This window comes from Schistocerca nitens, chromosome 12 (assembly GCF_023898315.1).
Source record: "Schistocerca nitens isolate TAMUIC-IGC-003100 chromosome 12, iqSchNite1.1, whole genome shotgun sequence".
In the NCBI taxonomy this organism is placed as follows: Eukaryota; Metazoa; Arthropoda; class Insecta; order Orthoptera; family Acrididae; genus Schistocerca; species Schistocerca nitens.
Window position 1 is genome coordinate 189,109,803 of NC_064625.1, and position 24,245 is coordinate 189,134,047.

At 45.0% G+C, this 24,245-nt stretch overlaps 1 protein-coding gene across 1 annotated transcript in view; it reads right to left on the bottom strand.

Annotated features, from left to right (window-relative positions):
- LOC126215008 (tyrosine-protein kinase Fer) overlaps positions 1–23,135 on the bottom strand; it is a 680,444-nt gene extending 657,309 nt beyond the window's left edge. The window contains exon 1 of the mRNA XM_049941633.1: positions 20,777–23,135. Coding sequence (XP_049797590.1) covers positions 20,777–20,995 — 219 coding nt within the window. The 5' untranslated portion in view covers positions 20,996–23,135. The remainder of the gene's footprint in view (positions 1–20,776) is intronic.
- Between the last annotated feature and the right edge of the window lie 1,110 nt (positions 23,136–24,245).

The window sequence follows — 24,245 nt, forward strand, 5'->3', positions numbered from 1 at the left end:
ACAGAAGAATGCTGAAGATTAGATGGGTAGATCACATAACTAATGAGGAGGTACTGAATAGGATTGGGGAGAAGAGGAGTTTGTGGCACAACTTGACCAGAAGAAGGGATCGGTTGGTAGGACATGTTCTGAGGCATCAAGAGATCACCAATTTAGTATTGGAGGGCAGCGTGGAGGGTAAAAATCGTAGGGGGAGACCAAGAGATGAATACACTAATCAGATTCAGAAGGATGTACGTTGCAGTAGGTACTGGGAGATGATGAAGCTTGCACAGGATAGAGTAGCATGGAGAGCTGCATCAAACCAGTCTCAGGACTGAAGACCACAACAACAACAACAACAACATCTTATCTCTTTCTGTTGTGTTTAATGTTTTTAAAACCTTATATGCCATTTGTTGTCTCCCGTGGTTATCATGTTCGATATTAGAAATAAACCTATCCTAGTGTTCTCGATGTGCTTTCCTTACAATGCATTTAGCGTTGTACCTTTTCTCCTTATAGTATTGTTTGTTCTCAGTAGTAGGGTTACTTAAGTATGGATATTACAAAATCGTAAGCAGAACCACATAGTAATTCGACTGTACCGGACTTGCGCTCTGCAACTTTGGTTCTTACCTACCAATAAGATAATAACGGAAAAAGAAAACTGTAATACGGTAACATATCTTGATTCATTATGTAACGCATTTATTGTATACGTAAAACGAATATGTATTTGATGAAACGAATATGTATTTGAAGAAGCGAAACAGGTATGACATAAAACAAACAGCCTTCCAGTTCGTTGTATATATAGACCACATGTCCACGATGGTAGAAGCATATGAGGAACGACGGAAAACATAAAATCTGCAGTTAATTCAGAAGTTCTTTATCCGTTGAATATTATTGCGGAACCCGTGAAACTGTCCCACACGTGTTCAGTGTAATTGCACGAGCGGAAATACTGAGCACTAACATTGACCGTCTGTGGGCCACTGAAGCCCAGCACACAATGCCATTGTCGTGTAGGCTTGTTTGGTGTGTCGTTAGCTCCGCGTGTCACGTCCGCTCTCGTATACAAAAGCAAACGGCGTGCTAAACTTAGTTGTTCTGTGGTCGTGCCGGCAGCGAGGGAAAGCTGCCAGAGGCGACCGAGTGCATTCGATCTGCGCCGTTTCAGCTAGAACCCATCACGGGAGTCTTCCAAGAGTGCAGAGCTTTTTGTCACTATACAGGGTGTTACAAAAAGGTACGGCCAAACTTTCAGGAAATAAAGAAAATATGTTATGTGAACATGTGTCCGGGAACGCTTAATTTCCATGTTAGAGCTCATTTTAGTTTCGTCAGAATGTTCTACACTTCCTCGATTCACCGCCAGTTGGCCCAATTGAAGGAAGGTAATGTTGACTTCGGTGCTTGTGTTGCCATGCGACTCATTGCTCTACAGTACTAGCATCAAGCACATCAGTACGTAGCATCAACAGGTTAGTGTTCATCACGAACGTGGTTTTACAGTCAGTGCAATGTTTACAAATGCGCAGCTGGCAGATGCCCATTTGATGTATGGATTAGCACGGGGAAATAGCCGTGGCGCGGTACGTTTGAATCGAGACAGATTTCCTGAACGAACGTGTCCCGACAGGAACACGTTCGTATCAATTGATCGGCGTCTAAGGAGCACGGAACATTCCAGCGTATGACTCGCGACTGGGGTAGACCTAGAACGACGATCACACCTGCAATGGACGAGGCAATTCTTCGTGCAGTTGACGATAACCCTAATGTCAGCGTCAGAGAAATTGCTGCTGTACAAGGTAACGTTGACCACGTCACTGTATGGAGAGTGCTACGGGAGAACCAGCTGTTTCCGTACCGTGTACAGCGTGTGCAGGCACTATCAGCAGCTGATTGGCCTCCACGGGTACACTTCTGCGAATCGTTCATCCGACAATGTGTCAATCCCTATTTCAGTGAAAATGTTCTCTTTACGGATGAGGCTTCATTCCGACGGGATCAAATTGTAAATTTTCACAATCAACATGCGTGGGCTGCCGAGAATTCGCACGCAATTCTGCAATCACGTCATCGACACAGATTTTCTGTGAACTTTTGGGCAGGCATTGTTGGTGATGTCTTGATTGGGCCCCATGTTCTTCCACCTGCGCTCAATGGAGCACGTTATCACTATTTCATACGGGATACTCTACCTGTGCTGCTAGAACATGTGCCTTTACAAGTACGACACAACATGTGGTTCGTGCACGATGGAGCTCCTGCGCATTTCAGTCCAAGCTTCTCAACAACAGATTCGGTGACCGACGGATTGGTAGAGGCGGACCAATTCCGTGGCCTCCACGCTCTCCTGACCTCAACCCTCTCGACTTTCATTTATGGGGACATTTGAAAGCTCTTGTCTGCGCAACCCCGGTACCAAATGTAGAGACTCTTCGTGCTCGTATTGTGGACGGCTGTGATACAATACGCCATTCTCCAGGGCTGCATCAGCGCATCAGGGATTCCGTGCGACGGAGGGTGGATGCATGTATCCTCGCTAACGGAGGACATTTTGAACATTTCCTGTAACAAAGTGTTTGAAGTCACGCTGGTACGTTCTGTTGCTGTGTGTTTCGATTCCATGATTAATGTGATTGGAAGTAATAAAATGAGCTCTAACATGGAAAGTAAGCGTTTCCGGACACATGTCCACATAACATATTTTCTTTCTTTGTGTGTGAGGAATTTTTCCTGAAAGTTTGGCCGTACCGTTTTGTAACACCCTTTATACATATAATTTTACTAGGTTGGCGTGGAAGCTCGCTGGGATTTGTTTAGGTGTAATGTTTTCTTTTCTGGTTAGATTCCCGCGCACAGTGGTTGATAAAAATCTGATGTGCTTACCTTACTGTTATCAATGAAGTGTAAACTTGAAATAGCTGAACGCGGGAATTGCACTAGCTTCGAAACGAGTGAAAAAAGCGTCACAAATAAAACGTATGTCCGGGTAGATTCTGGCTGTTTGCTCGCACACCAAAGAGCTACACTCCCAAGCAGGCAGAAGCGGGAAGAGGCGCTGCTACGCGATTTCAGCACTGCGCATGCGCGTCAAGCTGTCAGCATCTGCTTAAATGAACCTTTAGACTCGTGGAGCCACGCCAATGTCAACGGCTTATCGGCGCGCTATATCGTTATTTATTATTTCTCCTCAACTCCGTTCACTTCGTGCCACCCTTGTAACTTCCTTAAGACATCCACATTATCCCGAACATTCTTCTTTATTCACAACGTAAGATACGGATTTACCTCGTGCTTTGTGTTGTACATTTTGGTGATTGCACGATTCCAGCTTCTTCGCTATTGAAACGGTATTTTCACAGAAACATAGATAACTGGGGTAACAAACCGGATAAGTCATAATTAGGCCTACTTTATTACTCCGTAAGGAGCCGCTGGAACCTCGGGTCCACAATAGCCAAGAAATATCCCTAAACAACCTCGGAAGTGTGTGTGTGTGCGTGTGTGTGTGTGTGTGTAGCGGAACCTGTAGATTCAGACTACCAGAGTGGAAAAAATCGACTAACTGGAATAATAGGTAAGCAAGATTACACATTAACGCTTCTAACTCGTTGCAGCAGATCACCGGTAGGAAAGCCGAGCAGGTAAAATATATAGGGTGAGTCAGGAGGAAAGGTACATGCTTTGAGGGGTGATAGTATTAGTGATTCTGAACAAAATACTTCATATAGACGTATGCCCTATTCCGAGTGGTTTCCAACATAGAACACATTTAATATCACTTTTGTGCATTTTTCATGAATAACTCGAAAAACGCACCCTCCAGCGGAAACGTGTCGCAGTACAAAATTAAACGATATTGAATTACAAAAGAAGGTCCTATTCAATTTTTTTTCTCTAGGACTTTGTGCGAAGAGAGTGCGAGAATGTTGAAAAACTCGCTCGATGCGCTTGCGCTGTAGCTTACGTAGTTTTTGTAGGCCAATTTGAGGCAGCAAATTGGGACGAACAGTTTGATACGGGCGACTTGCGCTCTATCAAGCCGGGAAACTATGGTTCAAATGGCTCTGAGCACTATGGGACTTAACGTCTGAAGTCATCAGTCCCCTAGAACTTAGAACTACTTAAACCTAACTAACCTAAGGACATCACACACATCCATGCCCGAGGCAGAATTCGAACCTGCGATCGTAGCGGTCCCGCTAATTTATTGGCCTCAGTTCTGGTTTTATCGATTGTAACAACAAGTTTATGGTGACCACTCACTGTTTTATTACCACTACGCGTTTCAGGTGTTTACATGTCCATAATCACGTGGCATTATTTGAATTAATACGACATGCATGTGTTGTGTTCACGACTTTGGGGTAATAGGTGCAGTTGGCTCCAGTCGTCACAGACTCCGTTGCCTGTACATCACCACATGGGCTTTATAAACACGGAAGCGAAATGTTTACGAAGTGTGTATCATATTCCATGTGAAGCAACACAGCACAATAAGGAGCCCGTGAGCCACGAGACACTACCACAGGTTACTACCTCAAGGTTGTAAACATTTTGTGTCGTATTAATTCTCAGAATCCTACAAAATTCATAATGGGAATAAAATAAATTGTGACTGATAACAGTTAACTCGTTGTTTCAACCGACATGAACAGTGACGGTAGAGCCTAACCTAGAACTGTTTACATTTAAAGTTCTGGTGTCATGTTTCTCGTGTTATAGTGATATCACTAATTCCTCGTTTCTGGTATCTGTGACACGGTGACGTCACCGATTTAAGATCGATTAACGCTCGATGGAACCGAACGTCAAATCCGTCTACAATATACACTCCTGGAAATTGAAATAAGAACACCGTGAATTCATTGTCCCAGGAAGGGGAAACTTTATTGACACATTCCTGCGGTCAGATACATCACATGATCACACTGACAGAACCACAGGCACATAGACACAGGCAACAGAGCATGCACAATGTCGGCACTAGTACAGTGTATATCCACCTTTCGCAGCAATGCAGGCTGCTATTCTCCCATGGAGACGATCGTAGAGATGCTGGATGTAGTCCTGTGGAACGGCTTGCCATGCCATTTCCACCTGGCGCCTCAGTTGGACCAGCGTTCGTGCCGGACGTGCAGACCGCGTGAGACGACGCTTCATCCAATCCCAAACATGCTCAATGGGGGACAGATCCGGAGATCTTGCTGGCCAGGGTAGTTGACTTACACCTTCTAGAGCACGTTGGGTGGCACGGGATACACGCGGACGTGCATTGTCCTGTTGGAACAGCAAGTTCCCTTGCCGGTCTAGGAATGGTAGAACGATGGGTTCGATGACGGTTTGGATGTACCGTGCACTATTCAGTGTCCCCTCGACGATCACCAGTGGTGTACGGCCAGTGTAGGAGATCGCTCCCCACACCATGATGCCGGGTGTTGGCCCTGTGTGCCTCGGTCGTATGCAGTCCTGATTGTGGCGCTCACCTGCACGGCGCCAAACACGCATACGACCATCATTAGCACCAAGGCAGAAGCGACTCTCATCGCTGAAGACGACACGTCTCCATTCGTCCCTCCATTCACGCATGTCGCGACACCACTGGAGGCGGGCTGCACGATGTTGGGGCGTGAGCGGAAGACGGCCTAACGGTGTGCGGGACCGTAGCCCAACTTCATGGAGACGGTTGCGAATGGTCCTCGCCGATACCCCAGGAGCAACAGTGTCCCTAATTTGCTGGGAAGTGGCGGTGCGGTCCCCTACGGCACTGCGTAGGATCCTACGGTCTTGGCGTGCATCCGTGCGTCGCTGCGGTCCGGTCCCAGGTCGACGGGCACGTGCACCTTCCGCCGACCACTGGCGACAACATCGATGTACTGTGGAGACCTCACGCCCCACGTGTCGAGCACTTCGGCGGTACGTCCACCCGGCCTCCCGCATGCCCACTATACGCCCTCGCTCAAAGTCCGTCAACTGCACATACGGTTCACGTCCACGCTGTCGCGGCATGCTACCAGTGTTAAAGACTGCGATGGAGCTCCGTATGCCACGGCAAACTGGCTGACACTGACGGCGGCGGTGCACAAATGCTGCGCAGCTAGCGCCATTCGACGGCCAACACCGCGGTTCCTGGTGTGTCCGCTGTGCCGTGCGTGTGATCATTGCTTGTACAGCCCTCTCGCAGTGTCCGGAGCAAGTATGGTGGGTCTGACACACCGGTGTCAATGTGTTCTTTTTTCCATTTCCAGGAGTGTATTTCAATTGATGGCATTCACACCGGCCGTCAACGGAAGGGAAAATACAGAACGGGATATCACTGTGTAGGATTCACGGGAAGAAAGTTATTTTAGCTTTCTTGGGTTTTGACGTTAACATTGGTGTCGTCGACTGCTGATGTCGGGCATTAAGAACAATTTCCACCGCTGTCAATCATGTTACAGTAGTGCATTTCCTGGTTTTGCGATTTCTTAATTTGTGCTTAATTATTTTGTTTTGTTTTCGTGACAAAACGCAAAAGTTCCATAATGACTTTGGTACTTCTTTCTATTGCGTGTTCTTTCACATGAGAGGCTAAATATCTGTAATCGAAAGATGATTTAGGTTTAACGATATCTGGACGGAGAGAAGCTTACACACTGTATGAATAAGAGCATTAAATTTATGAAGCAATTTTCATTAATAAGTTTTATTGGCAGTAAAAAAGTCAGTTATGTAGAAGTAAAAAGGGACAGTTGTTTCTGACGTTAGTTGGTGGTCAGAAGGAAAACAGGGCAATACCTTCGATGGCAAATGAACGGCGGTGTTTTGAAATGTTTGGTTGGTTGGTTGGTTGGTTTTTGGGGGAAGAGACCAAACAGCGAGGTCATCGGTCTCATCGGATTAGGGAAGGAAGTCGGCCGTGCCCTTTCAGAAGAACCATCCCGGCATTTGCCTGGAGCGATTTAGGGAAATCACGGAAAACCTAAATCAGGATGGCCGGACGCGGGATTGAACCGTCGTCCTCCCGAATGCGAGTCCAGTGTGCTAACCACTGCGCCACCTCGCTCGGTCAAATGTTTGGAATATACTGTTTTTTTTTTCCACTTCCCCAGCGGTTTAACATAAATACTTTATCTAGAACATCCCTTATGAAGTTTGCTTTGGCCATTAATAAACTTCATCACATTCCTTAATTCTGACACTGTACAGGGCGATTTTTGCTAAATAGGGAGAAATTGCAGGGAACGATCTGAGAGACGCTAAGGAGCAAAAAAGGTCGTATGAGCACGTGGTGTGAAATGCGTTATAAGGGAGGTGCACTCACATGAAGATAAAAGATCTTTGATAATGTAGGTTTTGTGGGACAGGATGGGCAGCAATCTGCAGTTGTTAAAGATGTCGAAGTTGAATGGCTGTAGGGGAGGATGCAAGATGACATAGATAAAATTTCTAGTTGGTGTGATGAATGGCAGCTACCTTTACATGTAGAAAAATGTGAGTTGATGCAGATGGGGAGGGAAAACAAACCCGTAATGTTCGGATGCAGCATTAATAGTGTCCTGATAAACAGGGTGTTACAAAAAGTTACGGCCAAACTTTCAGGAAACATTCCTCACACACAAATAAAGAAAATATGTTATGTGGACATGTGTCCGGAAACGCTTAATTTCCATATTAGAGCTCATTTTAGTTTCGTCAGTATGTACTGTACTTCCTCGATTCACCGCCAGTTGACCCAATTGAAGGAAGGTAATGTTGACTTCGGTGCTTGTGTTGGCATGCGACTCATTGCTCTACAGTACTAGCATCAACAGGTTAGTGTTCATCACGAACGTGGTTTTGCAGTCAGAGCAATGTTTACAAATGCGGAGTTGGCAGATGCCCATTTGATGTATGGATTAGCACGGGGAAATAGCCGTGGCGCGGTACGTTTGTATCGAGACAGATTTCCAGAACGAAGGTGTCCCGACAGGAAGACGTTCGAAGCAATTGATCGGCGTCTTAGGGAGCACGGAACATTCCAGCCTATGACTCGCGACTGCGGAAGACCTAGAACGACGAGGACACCTGCAATGGACGAGGCAATTCTTCGTGCAGTTGACGATAACCCTAATGTCAGCGTGAGAGAAGTTGCTGCTGTACAAGGTAACGTTGACCACGTCACTGTATGGAGAGTGCTACGGGAGAACCAGTTGTTTCCGTACCGTGTACAGCGTGTGCAGGCACTATCAGCAGCTGATTGGCCTACACGGGTACACTTCTGCGAATCGTTCATCCGACAATGTGTCAATCCTCATTTCAGTGCAAATGTTCTCTTTCCAACGTAATCAAATTGTAAATTTTCACAATCAAGATGTGTGGGCTGACGAGAATCCGCACGCAATTGTGCAATCACGACATCGACACGGATTTTCTGTGAACTTTTGGGCAGGCATTGTTGGTGATGTCTCGATTGGGCCCCATGTTCTTCCACCTACGCTCGATGGAGCACGTTATCACGATTTGATACGGGATAGTCTACCTGTGCTGCTAGAACACGTGCCTTTACAAGTACGACACAACATGTGGTTCGTGTAAGATGGAGCTCCTGCACATTTCAGTCGAAGTGTTCGTACGCTTCTCAACAACAGATCGGTGACCGATGGATTAGTAGAGGCGGACCAATTCGGTGGCCTCCACGCTCTCCTGACATCAACCCTCTTGACTTTCATTCATGGGGGCATTTGAAAGCTCTTGTCTACGCAACCCCGGTACCAAATGTAGAGACTCTTCGTACTCGTATTGCGGACGGCTGTGATACAATACGCCATTCTCCAGGGCTGCCTCAGCGCATCAGGGATTCCATGCGACGGAGGGTGGATGCACGTATGCACGGTAACGGAGGACATTTTGAACATTTCCTGTAACAAAGTGTTTGAAGTCACGCTGGTACGTTCTGTTGCTGTGTGTTTCCATTCCGTGATTAATGTGATTTGAAGATAAGTAATAAAATGAGCTTTAACATGGAAAGTAAGCGTTTCCGGATACATGTCCACATAACATATTTTCTTTCTTTGTGTGTGAGGAATGTTTCCTGAAAGTTTGGCTCAAATGGTTCAAATGGCTCTGAGCACTATGCGACTTAACTTCTGAGGTCATCAGTCGCGTAGAACTTAGAACTAATTAAACCTAACTGACCTAAGGACATCACACACATCCATGGCCGAGGCAGGATTCGAACCTGCGACCGTAGCAGTCGTTCGGCTCCAGACTACAGCCTAGAACCGTACGGCCACTCCGGCCGGCGAAGATTTGGATTTCGTCTTCCTTGTATGTAACGCTAGTCACCGCTCTAATCGCGTATCTGCACCGCAACATCAATAACCATTCACATGATTTCGGTTGGCGCCGTACTGAAAACTCAGCCAAAGAAACTGGTACACCTTCCTAATATCGTGTAGAGCTGGCAGAAGTACGGCAACACGACGTGGCATGGGCTCCAATAATGTCTGAAGTAGTGCTGGAGACAGTTGATACCATGAGTTCTGCAGGGCTGTCCGTAAAGGGGGTGGAGAGCTCTTCTTAACAGCACGTTGCAAGGCATCCCAGATATGTTTAATAATCTTCATGCCTGGGGAGTTTGGTGGCCAGCGGAAGTGTTTAAACTCAGAAGAGTGTTTCTGTAGACACTCTGTACCAATGCTGGACGTGTGGGGTGTCGCATTGTCCTGCTGGAATTGCCCAAGTCCGTCGGAATGTACAATGGACACAAATGGATGCAGGTGATCAGACAGGATGCTTACGTACGTGTCACCTGCCAGAGTCATATGTAGACGAATCAGGGGTCCCAGTATCACTCTAACTGCTCACGCCCCACGCCATTACAGAGCCTCTTCCAGCTTGAACAGTCACCTGCTGACACGGATTCATGAAATTGTCTCCATACTCGTACACCGCTCGATACAGTTTGAAACGTGAATCGTTCGACGAGTTAGCATGTTTCCAGTCATGACCAGTCCAATATTGGTGTTAACGGGCCCAGTCGAGGCGTAAAGCTTTGTGTCGTGCAATCAAGAGTACACGAGTGGGTCTTCGGCCCCGAAAGCCCATATCGATGATGTATCGTTGAATGGTTCGCACGCTGACACTTGTCGATGGCCAAGCATTGAAATTTGCAGCAATTTGCGGAAGGGTTGCACTTCTGTAAAGTCGAACGATTCTCTTCGGTCGTCGTTGGTACCGTTCTAGCAGGATCTTTCTTCCGACAGCAGCGATGTCGGAGATTTCATGTTCCTGATATTCACGGTACACTCGTGAACTGGTCGTGCGGGGAAAATCCCCACCTCATCGCTACCTCGAAGATGCTGTGTCCCATCGCTCGTGCGCCGACCATAACACCACGTTCAAACTCACGTAAGTATCAAACCTTCCATTGCAGCAGCAGTAACCCGCCTTAACAACTGCGGCAGACACTTGTTGTCTAATCGCAGCGCCGTATCGTGCCTATTTACACATCTCTGTGTACCTATGTACCAGTTTCTTTGGCACTTCCCCAGTGTATATAGAATTTCTGAGCTTCTGTGTGAATCGTAGTTCACGGTACCACTAAAGAATACCACCAGCTGTAGCGTCACATTAGCTGCGCTTGTGAACCCGACTTTAGGAAAACCACCACGTATTCAGACTTTTTGTATCAAGGATGGTATCTCATAATATCACTTTCACCATTCGGCACTGGGCGAAGCGTGGACACTGCACCATTTGATGGTGACCGAGATAGAAACTGAAACTGCATGTGTCAGGTGTGGGCATAAAATAATGGATCCTTCTATCGCCCACCAGACTCATCTCCTGATGTAACAGAAGAATCTAGAGAAAACCTCAGTTCACTTCTATATAAGCTCCCCAGCTACACTGTAATCGTCGGCGGTGACTTGAATTTACGAACAAATGATTGGTAAAATCACAGTTTTGCTAATGGTGAGCGTGATACGACATCCTGTGAAACATTAGTAAACGCCATGTCTGAAAAGTACCTTGAAAACGTAGTTAGGAACCCCACTCACGATGGGAATCTGTTGGATCTAGAAACAGACTTGACTTCTTTGAGGATATCCACATTGAAACTGGTGCATTGACGATGCCACGGTTGTGGCAATAATCATTACCATATTACAAAGGACAACTATAACAAGCAGAAAGATATATGTGTTCAGTAAGCAGTAGCGTCCTGTCTCATTGAGGAACTTGAAACTTTCAGCACGGGGGAAGAGCATGTAGAGAAACTATGGCCCAAGTTTAAAAGAATGTTGGCCATGCACTGGATAGGTATGTACTCAGTAGAATGAGAGGGTGCCTCCTTAGTGTACACTCACTGTAAAGAAACGTTTAAAGAAACAGATATTACTGCATAATAGGTGTAAAACAAAGCGTAGGGCTATAGAGGGAGAGCTGCTAAACGAAACGCGTTTGGCTTACAAGAGAGCAGAGCAACGTATGATGTCTTCAATGACTACCGTAGCAGAATATCGTCAAATTCTGCTCGTATGTAAAGGTTGTTAGTGGCACCAAAGTTAGTGTCCAGTCCTTAGTGGATGAGACAGGAACTGAAATTGAGGATAGGAAAGCAAAAGCTTAACTCAGTTTTCAAATGTCCCTTTACAAAGGTAAACTCAGAACACATAACAATTGGCCCAATTTAATCCTCGTACCACCAAAAAGATAAATGAAATAGTATTAGTGTAATTTGTGTTGACAAACACCTCAAATCGTTAAAATTGAACAACGCTCCAGGCCCCGATGGAATCCCTGTCATATTTTGTACTGAATTTTCGGCTGAGTTAGCACCTCTTCTAACTATAAAACTGTGTCCAGTTCTTGGAAAAAAAGCAGAGGTCACGCACACACCCCTCTACAGGAAGGGTAGTAGAAGTGATCTACAAAACTACCGTCCAATATCGTTGACATCGATTTGTTGTAGAATCTTAGAACATTTTCTGAGCTCAAATATGATGAGGTATCGTGATCAGAATGACCTCCTCAGTGCCAACCGGCATGGATTCCGAAAAATCGATCATATGCAACCCAACTCTGACTTTTCTCACACGACATACTGAAAGCTGTGGATCAAGGCAGTCAGGTAGATGGCGTATTTCTTGATGTCCAAAAAGTATTTGTCTCAGTATAGCACTTAAGCTTATCGTTAAAAGTATCATCATATGGGGTATCAGGTGAAATTTTTGACTTGGTTGAGGACTTTTAGGTAAGGATGCAGCGTGTTACCTCGAAGGGAGGGTAGAAGTAACTTCAGGTGCGCCTCAGAGAAGGATGTTGGAATCCTTGCTGCTCATTTTGTACATTAGTGACCTTCCAGCCTTTTTTTACATATAATGGAGTTATCTATAATGAAGTACAGTGTGAAAGAAGTACATAAATGTACAGTCAGATCTCAACAAGATTTCAAAGTGGTGCGAAGATTGGCAATTTGCTTTAAATGTTCAGAAATGTAAAATTGTGCATTTAACAAAACGAGAAAACGTATATCATTGAGTCATAGTCGGAACCGGCCAACTCAAACAAATACCGCTTTATTGGTAGGATACAGGGGAAGTGCAATCAGTCTACAAAGGAGATCGCTTACTAATCACTCGTGCGACCGGTTCTAGAATATTGCTTAATTGTGGGACCCGTACCAAATAGGACTAACAGTGGATATTGAACGTGTACAGGGAAGGCAGCACGAACGACCCGTGGGAGAGTCACAGAGATATCGACGAAAATGAACTGGCAGATTCTGAAGACAGACACAAACAAAAGTTTCAGGAACCGGCTTTAAAAGATGACCCTAGAAGTATGTTACAATCCCCTACATATTGCTCACATCGAGATCGTTAGGACATGATCAGAGTAATTAATGCACGCACAAAGGTATTCAAACATCATTCTTCCCGCGCTCCGTACATGAATGAAATGGAAAAAAAACCCAAATAACTGATAGAGTGGGATGTACCCTGTGCCATGCACTTCACGGTGTTTGCAGAGTACAGATGTAGGTGTCGCCTGCCATTCCGTTGACGTCCCACACACGAGCGACGGATCGCTTCAGGGATCGCACACGTGTCTGGACAAATCGCAGCGATCAATCGCTGACCGCTGGTCGCATGAAGATTCCAGGCAATCCGATGGATCGCATGCGACCCGTTCACGCAATATGGCTGTCTGCTTAACAGCTGTGTGAGACAGTAGGATGCGACTAGTTTCTCTATTTATCAAGCGTGGCGGAGTCATTTCGTTTCGTTTCGCTGTGCCCACATTGAGTAAGAAATTTACTTTAGAAATTAGAGTCATCCAGACACCACGAACTATCAGAGAAGTGAAATCGGAAACCGGAGATGCAATTAATATTAAGAAGCAATACAAAATAAACCCTCAGATTCTGAAGTAATTTAGCAATTTGAAGCTTGTGCAAAAGGAGTGGAATTGATGGGAATTTCATAGGAATAACTGCCATACAATGGGCTCCATCTTACGATTTTGAGTTATTCATAAAATAATTATACGTATTATTAAAGTTTTTAACTTCTAAACAGAATGGCATATGTATTTACTACAATGTTAAGGGGCATTTGAATTCAAATGTTCATAGCAAATCTATTCAGTTTTACTCAAGTCCCTTGTTATTTTGTATAATTCAGTCCGCTTCGTACAAATTATAACAAGAGTTACGGTAACCAATAGTACTGCTATTGAAAACATTTCTATCGGCACTTTGAGTGAATTGTGCAAATGCGTGCAATTATACTATAAGACTAACGAATATGAAAGGAACTGGGGACAAACGTAGAACTAATTGTGTTAGCACACTTGAAAGATATACACAATCCATTTGGAATCAGTGAAAAATGTGTTATATTCTTAAAGTACTCTACATTTCCCACGAAAAGTATTTCAGAATAATCGTAATAAACTAGCTGAGGAATCTGTCAGAATATATGGCATGGGAGAAGGCATGAGTAACATTCTAGATATGAGATGCATGCAGACTTATATCTCTTAATGCATATTACGAATGGTGCAGTTATCGTATTAGTAAGGTTGTTTGGATGCGGTGCGTGATAGTGGGTGAACGTCGTGGGCAAAAATCTGCGAAATATGGAGCAATAAATACTAAAGCCAAATAATGTATGACGTTCGAACTTTACTGTATATGTGAAAATGTTTTTATTGTTTCACAGACGATGCAACGAGACACCGAGTCTTGAACGTGTCTCATTCATATTGTGTAGGTGGAAGTGGGTGACTGTGGCTGGAGGATTTCTCAATATAATGCGCTATGTGGAACACACTGTTCTCTTACAAAAGCTATATTCTCTGTGACTTGCCAGTTTTGCCGTATTCGTGAATACAGTCGCTTATACAATCCCCACCCTGTTCCATCCATACTGGCATTATCATTACTTTATGCAGATATATTTAACCGCGAGTGTCGCCAAGAGGACAATGCTAGTTTAGTAATATTGTCTTAACATAATAGTATTTAAATGAAATTGTGAAGGAGTGGAAGTTACTTTATGTCATTAGGCATTTTTCGTTTTAGTGCATATACACAAGTATAATATCATGTTTTCCCAATACTTGCTTATAGACTATATTTGCAGTTCCCTTGTTCACTGTAAAGGAAGAAATGTGTAGGAGATCCAACTCGTAAGCATGCCACATACAGTTGTCTGTGAGAGAAAAAGATCCAATTAAATTAACGTCAGAGCTCTGTTGATGATTATGCTGTTAGCTAATTTAAATGGGAACTGTAGTCGCCTTAAGGTAATAGGGCAACCCAGATCAAGATAAGGGCATTTCTAGTATAAAACGAATCCTCCTCTTTTGTTTGCCAATCATTGTTCCCGCTCCAAAGGTGTTACTGGGCAGTTGCGTGTGCATACATAGTTTTATGTCATTACATAGTGTTGACAAATTTTGATTGCGCAGTAAACTGGCTGAAAAGTGGAAAGGAAGAGGACCTGATCAATATGTAAAAGATGAATAAGCGAAGTGGATCATGAAAAAGCGCTACATTATGAAAAGGATTATAATAACGAAAAATAAGCCGAATTTTTATCCGAAATCATTGTAGTGAAAATAAGCAAAGTAATTGACGAAAAAGCGCTAAATTAAGAAAAAGATTATAATGCCGAACAATAAGCGAAATTTTTATCCGAAATCACTGTAGTGTACCGTTCGATTATTTAACGAGTATTTTTATCTTTGAGTCTATGTGAATTTTTTTGTTTGTATCTCTGTTGACGGTCGGTAAACTGTGACTGACGAAAACGGGCAGAGAGACTAAAAACTATGTATTTCATATTACACGTTGTTATTTGACTCTGAATGACGGAACCGTACGAGCATCGTAACGTGTTGGACGAATGAAACAATAAAAGCATTTTCACATGTGCGGTAAAGTTCGTAAGACACAGAGTCTACAGCTTTGCCTAAGAGTATTCATTGCTCATATTTCAGCACAGTCACCCACTGCCATGCACCGCGACCAAACTTGCTTACTAACAGCGTCAGATCAAGTGCTATCTACCACCACAATCACGACTGGGTAGTCACGGAAGAAAGTTGTCTGTAAGTACACACCACACACACACACACACACACACACTTTATATGTAGAAACAGATTGTAATTCTCATTTACTTTTATTTTATGTTCTGAAAATATTGTTGAGGGGTTTGTAAATCGACTGCAGCTGAACTTCTCGACACAGTGACACTCGTAATACTGACTGAAATTAATACGTTTGTTTGCGTGGCCATCTTCCGCAGCAGCTGTTAAAATATCCGTCTCGAGCTGACTGCAATTTAATTAAAAAAGAATTACACCAGACGCGTTTCGCTATTATTTATAAAGCATCTTCTGTTGTTATTCTGCAAATTGGATACATACGTTTGTACAGTTTTGGTTGTTTTAGGTTAAAAACGGCGTTTTGTTTATAAAGTAGGTGTGCAGTTCCCTACGGTATTTCTTTACATATGCTCCTCCTTCCTTCCCTCCTTGGTCGCGACGCTTGGCGTCTAAAGACTTCGATTCACATTTGCACTTGGCAGTTTTTGCCATTCTCTAGTATTTCTTGCGCTGCATTCTTAAAACTGTTTCTCTTTCTGCACTGCAACAGTGTTTGTGTCTGTTCGTTTGTTTGAGTGTTGCCAACTTGTGAAACTAGTGTGTGTGTTTGTGTGTGTGTGTGTGTGTCTGTGTGTGAAATTGTCTTGTTTGTAGATAGAGACGTAAAAGGATTGGAGATGGATTGACATTTTTTTTTCTTTTCTTCTTGGTGGTGGTGGGATGGACTTGGACGGTGTAAATAATGCGGCACAAAAAATACTGCAGAATGGCAAAAAAACTGCCAAGTGCAAATGTGAATCGAAGTCTTTGGATGCCAACCGCGGAAATACGGAAGCGTCCGATCCCGCCCGTCTGCTTTGACCCATAACGTCACAAATATGGCGGAAACGACCATAAACCACGATTCCAATATGGCGCATATAAAGTCGTTACGTACACATTATGAGGACGAAAATACATCGAAAAACAAACACACACACGTTCCGAAAAAAGCATTATGACACTAACGGGACAAGCGCGGGAAATAGGGGGTTTTTGGGTGGGGACAAACTAAATATAAACAAATTTAGACACCCACCCCCATACAAAACCACGCAAAACGACGAAAAAAACCGACAGCACATAACCCCAAATACCACTAAACACAATAACATGTGGAATCGGACACTTCCCTTGACCTATATAGCTCAACAGCAGCTCCGGATCTCATAAATTGGGATCGAACACTTCCCTTGACTTGTATAGCTCAACAGCAGCTCCCGACCCCATAAATTAGGACCTAACACTTCCCTTGACCAATATAGCTCAAAAACATCTCCCGATACCAACATTCACAGCCACACATTGGGATGTAACACTTCCCTTGACATGTTATCCTTACGACATCTCCACATACAGCCGTCCCTGGTCCGAGAAGCCGGAACTTTAAGCAAGCCTCACTTCTTCACGACATACTGAACACTACACGACTTCATCCAAAAATCCGAATAGTTGAAGAAATTTTATTAGAGACAACGCACTGTCCCCCATTATAGCCGACAACCGAAAACTTTCGACCCTGCCAGTCATAGCCATACCTACCAAAGACATAAAAAAAGCAATTTACCAAAATTCACACACTACGCCACACTCGCAAACTAAACCAAAAACATCACCTAACACACCACACCACCAGAGAGCACCACCGATCGCATCAAAACAACACCTACAAACACGCCACTCTGGCAAACTAAATTACGCGCCGTCGTGACGTCACACACCACAACAACCTTACGTCATGGGTCAAAGCCGACGGGTGGGATCGGACGCTTCGCCAGCAAGGAGGGAAGGAGCAGAATATGTGGAGAAATACCGTAAGTAACTTCCGCACAAACTTTACAAACAAAACGCTGTTCTTAACCTACAACAACCAAAAGCGTACAAACGTCTGTATCCAATTTACAGTATAACCGTGGAAGATGCTTTATAAATAAACGCGAAACGTGTCTGGTATAATTCTTTTTAATTAAACTGCAGTCAGCTCAAGACGGGTTGTCGAAGCGAGCGACCGATTGCTGGCGATATTTCTCTTGTATAATGCCCTTATGAAATGGCCTTTATCCGCTCGTACTGTGTTGTTTACTAACCCCATCCCCCCCCCCTCCCCCGCACACCATGAGTCCATTCATTTCGCCCCCTCACCACTGGCGTTATCGCTGCAATCTGTCGCTGATATGTAGTGCCCTTATGAATCGGCTGGGTATCGTGTTGTTTACGGGTCGACAGAAGCGTCAGATACCACACGTCGGCTTTGATCCGTGACGTAAGGGTGTTGTCGCGTGTGACGTCATGACGGCGCGGAGTTTGGTATGCGAGTGTGGCGTGTTTGTAGATGTCGTCGTGTTGTGGTTTGTTGTGCTCTCCGGTGGTATGTTCAGGGTTTTCGTTTGTGTGGTGTAATGGGCTCAGTTTGCTTTTGCTCGTTATCCAGAATTGTTCGAGTGTCGTCTTTGTTTCAGTGAGTTAACGATTTTGTGTGAAGGTTAATTTAGTGTTGTTCGCTGTACATCGTGTGGTAATTTTAGTAAAATTGATAGGTTGTTGTTTTTGTTCAGGACTGGATATGACGGATAAAATTAACAGTGCGCAACTCAAGGGAAGTGTTCGATCCCAATGTGTGGCTGTGTATGTTGATATTGGTATCGGGAGATGTTTTTGAGCTATATAGTAGTAGTAGAGTAGTAGTAGAGGGGTTTTTGGGCGCACGACAGCTAGGTCTTCAGAGCCCGTTCAGTAACATAGTGAGACGGGTGTCAAGAAAAAACTCAGAACAGTAATATAAAACGGAACATAAAACACGGGGAACAATCGTTGAAAAACATGTGCTCACCCACACCGAAGCGTGGGATGAAGCAGGGTGTCAGCAGTAAAACATGGACAACACAGGAAGAAAATGTTAGCGGGAGGAGTCAGCCACTCTGTAATACACTAAAACCTCCAGCTTAAAAGTTTAGGCCAGAGTCCAGACACGTCACAAAACTTAAAAACCCTAGACACACACGTCTCATCGTTAGCTAAAACACAAGGCAGATCCCCATCAACTTGTGCTTCTGCCCTTGGATCACGGTATAAAATGCAGTCTGTTAAAATGTGCAGGACAGAGATGTGCACACCACAGGCATCACAAAACGGAGGATTCTCCCGCCGTAATAAAAAGCTATGTGTGAGAGGACAGCGTCCGATCCGAAGACGTGTGAGGGCCACCTCTTCCTGAGCAACCGGCAGGAGGAACGCCACGGCCGAGTGGTTGACTTTACCGACCGCAGTTTATTGGCCGTCACCGCCAGCCATTCGTCCTCCCACAACTCCATGCACTTCCTGTGGAGTGCAGCGATGACTGACTGCAAGGGGATAGGACACTGGACCACATCCTGCTCTCTGCAGGCCTCCTTGGCAGCCCGATCGGCCTGTTCATTGTCCCATAGGCCAAGGGAAGTGTTTGATCATAATTTATGGGATCGGGAGCTGCTGTTGAGCTATATAGGTCAAGGGAAGTGTCCAATTCCAGATGATATTGTGTTTAGTGGTATTTGGGGAGTTTTGTGATGTCGGTTTTTTTAGTCGACACATCTACAAACACGCCACACTCGCAAACCAAACTCCGCGCCGTCATGACGTCACACGCGGCAACACCCTTAAACACGATACTCAGCCGATTCATAGGGGCACTACATATCAGCGACAGATTGCAGCGATAACGCCAGTGGTGAGGGGGCGAAATGAATGGATGAATGGACTCGTGGTGTGCGGGAGGGGTTAGTAAACAACATAATACGAGCGGATAAAGGCCAATTCATAAGGGCATTACACAAGAGAAATATCGCCAGCAATCGGTCGCTCGCTTCAACAACCCGCCTTGAGCTGACTGCAGTTTAGTTAAAAAGAATTATACCAGACACATTACGCGTTTATTTATAAAGCATCTTCCACGGTTATACTGCAAATTGGATACATACGTTTGTACACTTTTGGTTGTTTTAGGCTAAGAACAGCGTTTTGTTTGTGAAGTTTGTGCGGAAGTTACTTACGGTGCTTCTCTACATATTCTGCTCCTTCCCTCCTTGCTGGCGAAGCGTCCGATCCCACCCGACGGCTTTGACCCGTGACGTAAGGTTGTTGTGTGTGACGTCACGACGGCGCGGAATTTAGTTTTTCAGAGTGGCGTGTTTGTAGGTGTCGTTTTGATGCGATCGGTGGTGCTCCATGGTGGTGTGTTAGGTGATGTTTTTGGTTTAGTTTGCGAGTGAGGCGTCGTGTGTGAATTTTGGTAAGTTGCTTTTTTTATGTCTTTGGTAGGTATGGCTATGACTGGCAGGGTCGACAGTTTTCGGTTGTCGGCTATGATGGGGGACAGTGCGTTGTCTCTAATAAAATTCCTTCAACTATTCGGATTTTTGGATGAAGTCGTGAAGTGTTCAGTATGTCGTGAAGAAGTGAGGCTTGCTTAAAGTTCCGGCTTCTCGGACCAGGGACGGCTGTATGTGGAGATGTCGTAAGGATACCATGTCAAGGGAAGTGTTCGATTCCAATGTGTGTGAATGTTGGTATCGGGAGATGTTTTTGAGCTATATAGGTCAAGGGAAGTGTTAGGTCCTAATTTATGGGGTCGGACGCTGCTGCTGAGCTATATAGGTCAAGGGAAGTGTTCGATCCCAATTTATGGGATCTGGAGCTGCTGTTGAGCTATACAGGTCAAGGGAAGTGTTCGATCCCAATTTATGGGGTCTGGAGCTGCTGTTGAGGGAAGTGTCCGATTCCAGATGATACTGTGTTTAGTGGTATTTGGGGTGTTTTGTGATGTCGGTTTTTTTCGTCGTTTTGCGTGGTTTTGTATGGGGGTGGGTGTCTAAATTCGTTTATATTTAGTTTGTTCACACCCAAAAACCCCCTATTTCACGCGCTCGTCCCGTAAGTGTCATTATGCTTTTTTGGGAATGTGTGTGTGTGTGTTTGTTTTCCGATGTATTTTCGTCCTCGTAATGTGTACGTACCGACTTTATATGCCCCATATTGGAATCGTGGTTTATGGTCGTTTCCGCCATATTTGTGACGTCGTGGGTCATAGCAGACGGGCGGGATCGGACGCTTCCGTATTTCCTCGTTACTAATCCCATTTTCGTCCGCCCCCCAGAGACTGCGGCGCGGCGCGACGTACCTTGGCGACGAGGCTGTCGGCGGGCAGGTCGTCGGCCTTGGCGGCGTGCGCGGCGGCGGCGGCCTGCAGCGCGGTGGCGTAGTCGCGGTCTGCGCGCACCTTGGCGGCGAGGCAGCGGCGCATCGCGTCCACCAGCCGCAGCTCGGCCTCCTGGCGCGCCGCCAGCGCCTCGTGCTGCGCCGACACACGGCCGCCCACGGCCGCCGACGAGAAGCCCATCTCGCGCTGCCACTACGCGCGCGGCCCCTCCATCACAGCCGAGCACCGCCGCTACGGTGACACACGACACTCGCTACTATTCCTTGCCACAGTTTCCGAGTCACAGCACACTACACTAAATAAATACACCGATCGAGAACGAGGCCGACTGCGCTACAGCGATTCAAAATTTCCCACGATTTATTCTTTTGTAGACGCCAACTGTGTCCCGTGTTCTAGTCGCCGCGGTGAACTTCGACCAGTACCACAGTTATGTGTTGTTAACTCCCACGAAGAATTTACTGTAGAAGAGAATTTTATTGAACAGTTCACAAACGGTTACAGCAAATGACAGTAACGATTCGATATACTGCACCGATTAACACGTTAGAGCAGAAGAGAACCTCGCTCAACATTTAACACGTCATAACAGTAGGGGTATAGCGTACGGTAAGTGTATCGGTTGTGGTCGACAGATATCGCTGCTACACTCCTTATGTGCTGAGAGTATGTTACACACGACACAAAATCTCGCTCTTTGTAAACAATTTTTAATGCACCTCACTCTGTATACTTTCGATGTCCCGAAAACTACTCGTCGAAAATCGCTGTCTCTCGTCGACTTGTTACAGCCTGGACATTCGAGCTTCACGGATGGCCGTAGTAAGAGAAGATTCGCCCGTCTGCAGAATACACCACGAAATGCGACCACGTTCGACAGAGCTTCGGTGAACGACGGGATCGGCGTACTTGCTGCGCTAACTTCCAGATGGAACCACAAACACTCGGGTCCAGTTGTACTTCTAATTCGCTCGCCGCCTTTTGGAACACTCCAACTCTCATAACATTTACGACTGTTTGGACATAATTTTTTGATAGGGAATTTCAACGATGTTCACTCCAGAAGGAATGCGACATAAAGAGGCAACACAGCGTACAGCACTCGCAACTTGTATACTATCTACGCGGTAGGAAGCGAGAGCTGAACTCCTGGTCTTAGCACATTCAGAATAAACAAGGCCCACAACAGCTTGAAACATGTGGTAGGACAGACGAGGTTACTTGATAATTTATTTTATTTTTTCCTGGTTTCGTTCTACAGATAATTTGAAACGCAGTACATCGTAAAGATGAGCTCTTAACACTTCCACACGTGATACTCCTATTTCAAGTGTTAATACCAAAATATTAGAGCTATCATCTATTTTTGCTTTCACCGTGCATCTTTGTGGCTATATGTCACATCTACGGAAGCTGCTCTCAGTTACTTCTGTTATCTTTCAACTCTTTAATTAGTGCTAAGCAACAAGTTGATTACAGTAAGCGAGGGGATATCACCCTTGTCACGCTTTGCCGAAGAACTATTTACACCGTTGTTATGTAACTTTATTCGAAAGTTTAAAGTGAATTAATGAAAGAGAAATTAGTATCGTTACTCAATAGTATTTCGTAGAATTATCGGGATGCGTCGACTATTTTATTGTGGCAACGTCGAGGGAACATAAGCGAAACTCGTGGAAAAGAATTGCTACCCGTCGGAAATAGCAGTTTGGGGATATCACCGACTTCGCAGATTTAGTTGTTATTGTGACGCAGTGGAGTCACGCGTTGCACAGATTTGATGAATTCGCAACGTAATACAACGAGATATATCCACTTTGCACTTCTCTTGAGGATAACTTTTTTTTTTTACGAATATGGAAATGTAGTGAGATGGCTTCCACTGCGGTGTGAATCACTCCTCTTCAAATATTTATAGTTCACAAGTTCAGTAGTCGCACACAAATTTTAAAAGTAGCTCAGAAGTATTTCGACGATACTTTTGACAGCTGCGACGTAACATTACAAAGAACACAGCACGAATCGAAGGAGAAATACGTTCCGCTCGCGTACTGGGGATATAGCAGCTTGATGATTCACCAGACAAAAATAGTCGGGAGAGAAAATAATCCGGCGGGGTTGAAAGTCGGCCCCGCAGAAACGCCGGCAGCTGTCCGCGTTGCACCCGCAGCCGCCAGGTACCGTTGAGACGACCCGGTTGGCAGTCGGCGGCTCGCACGAACGCGCCCGCACGGACCTCGGCTGCCCGTCCTCACCTCAACTGCCCGCCAGCCACTGTCCTCCAACTGCGGACGTCCCGGCAGGACCGCCTCTGACAGCAGACTGCCGCGCCTGGTTACCGCGCCATCCGCCAGGCGGCACACCTGCTCGTTCCTAGTAGTTCGCGTTCCTGCCGCAGAGGTGCTGTTGTACAGCCCGGACGAAGCTATTGCTGGCATCTTACTGGGAAGATACGCAATTACAGGCCCACCGTTTGACCTTTGTCGATTCCTTTGTAGGAAGAAGACTATAAAGCTTTTTCTGTTTGACATTGAGGTCACTTGGACCTTGGGATGAGGCCGCTCACCTTGGTACCTGCGTATACTCAAGAACTCAGTGCCTTAGACAAATTTTCATTTATTTACCAGTTTCAGCTCTACAGCCATCACCTGATAGTTTCAAAAAATACGGTGGCTGCAAATTAATCAAAATTAGATTAGTACTTGTTCCATAGATCATGAATACGACACTTCGTAATGATGTGGAACGTCTCAGGTTAATAAAAGGTGTCTATACAAGATATTGCATTACACAAAATATTACATGACACTTTATTTTTTTTTTTTGGCCGGGGGGGGTGTCGAAATTACCCACTTACTGTATCTAAAAATTCATCTAATGAGTAGAAGGAGTTGCCATTCAGAAATACTTTTAATTTCCTTTTCAATGTTATATGGCTATCTGTCAGACTTTTGATGCTATTAGGTAAGTAATCAAAGACTTTTGTGGCAGCATAATTTTCCCCCTTCTGAGCCCAAGTTAGATTTAACCTTGAGTAGTGAAGATCATCCTTTCTCCTAGTGTTGTGGCCATGTACACTGCTATTACTTTTGAATTCGTTCGGATTGTTAATAACAAATTTCATAAGTGAATGTATGTATTGTGAGGCTATAGTGAAGCTCCCTAGCTCTTTAAATAAGTGTCTGCAGGATGATCTTGGACGAGCTCCAGCAATTATTCTGATTACACCCTTTTGTGCAATGAACATTCTTTTACTCAATGACGAGTTACCCCAGAATATGATGCCAAACGAAACCAGAGAATGAAGGTAGGCATAGGAAGCTAATTTACTGAGATGTATATCGCCAAAATTTGCAATGACCCTAATAGCATAAGTAGCTGAACTCAAACGTTTCAGCAGAAAATGATCCCAGACGATTAAATCTTCAGT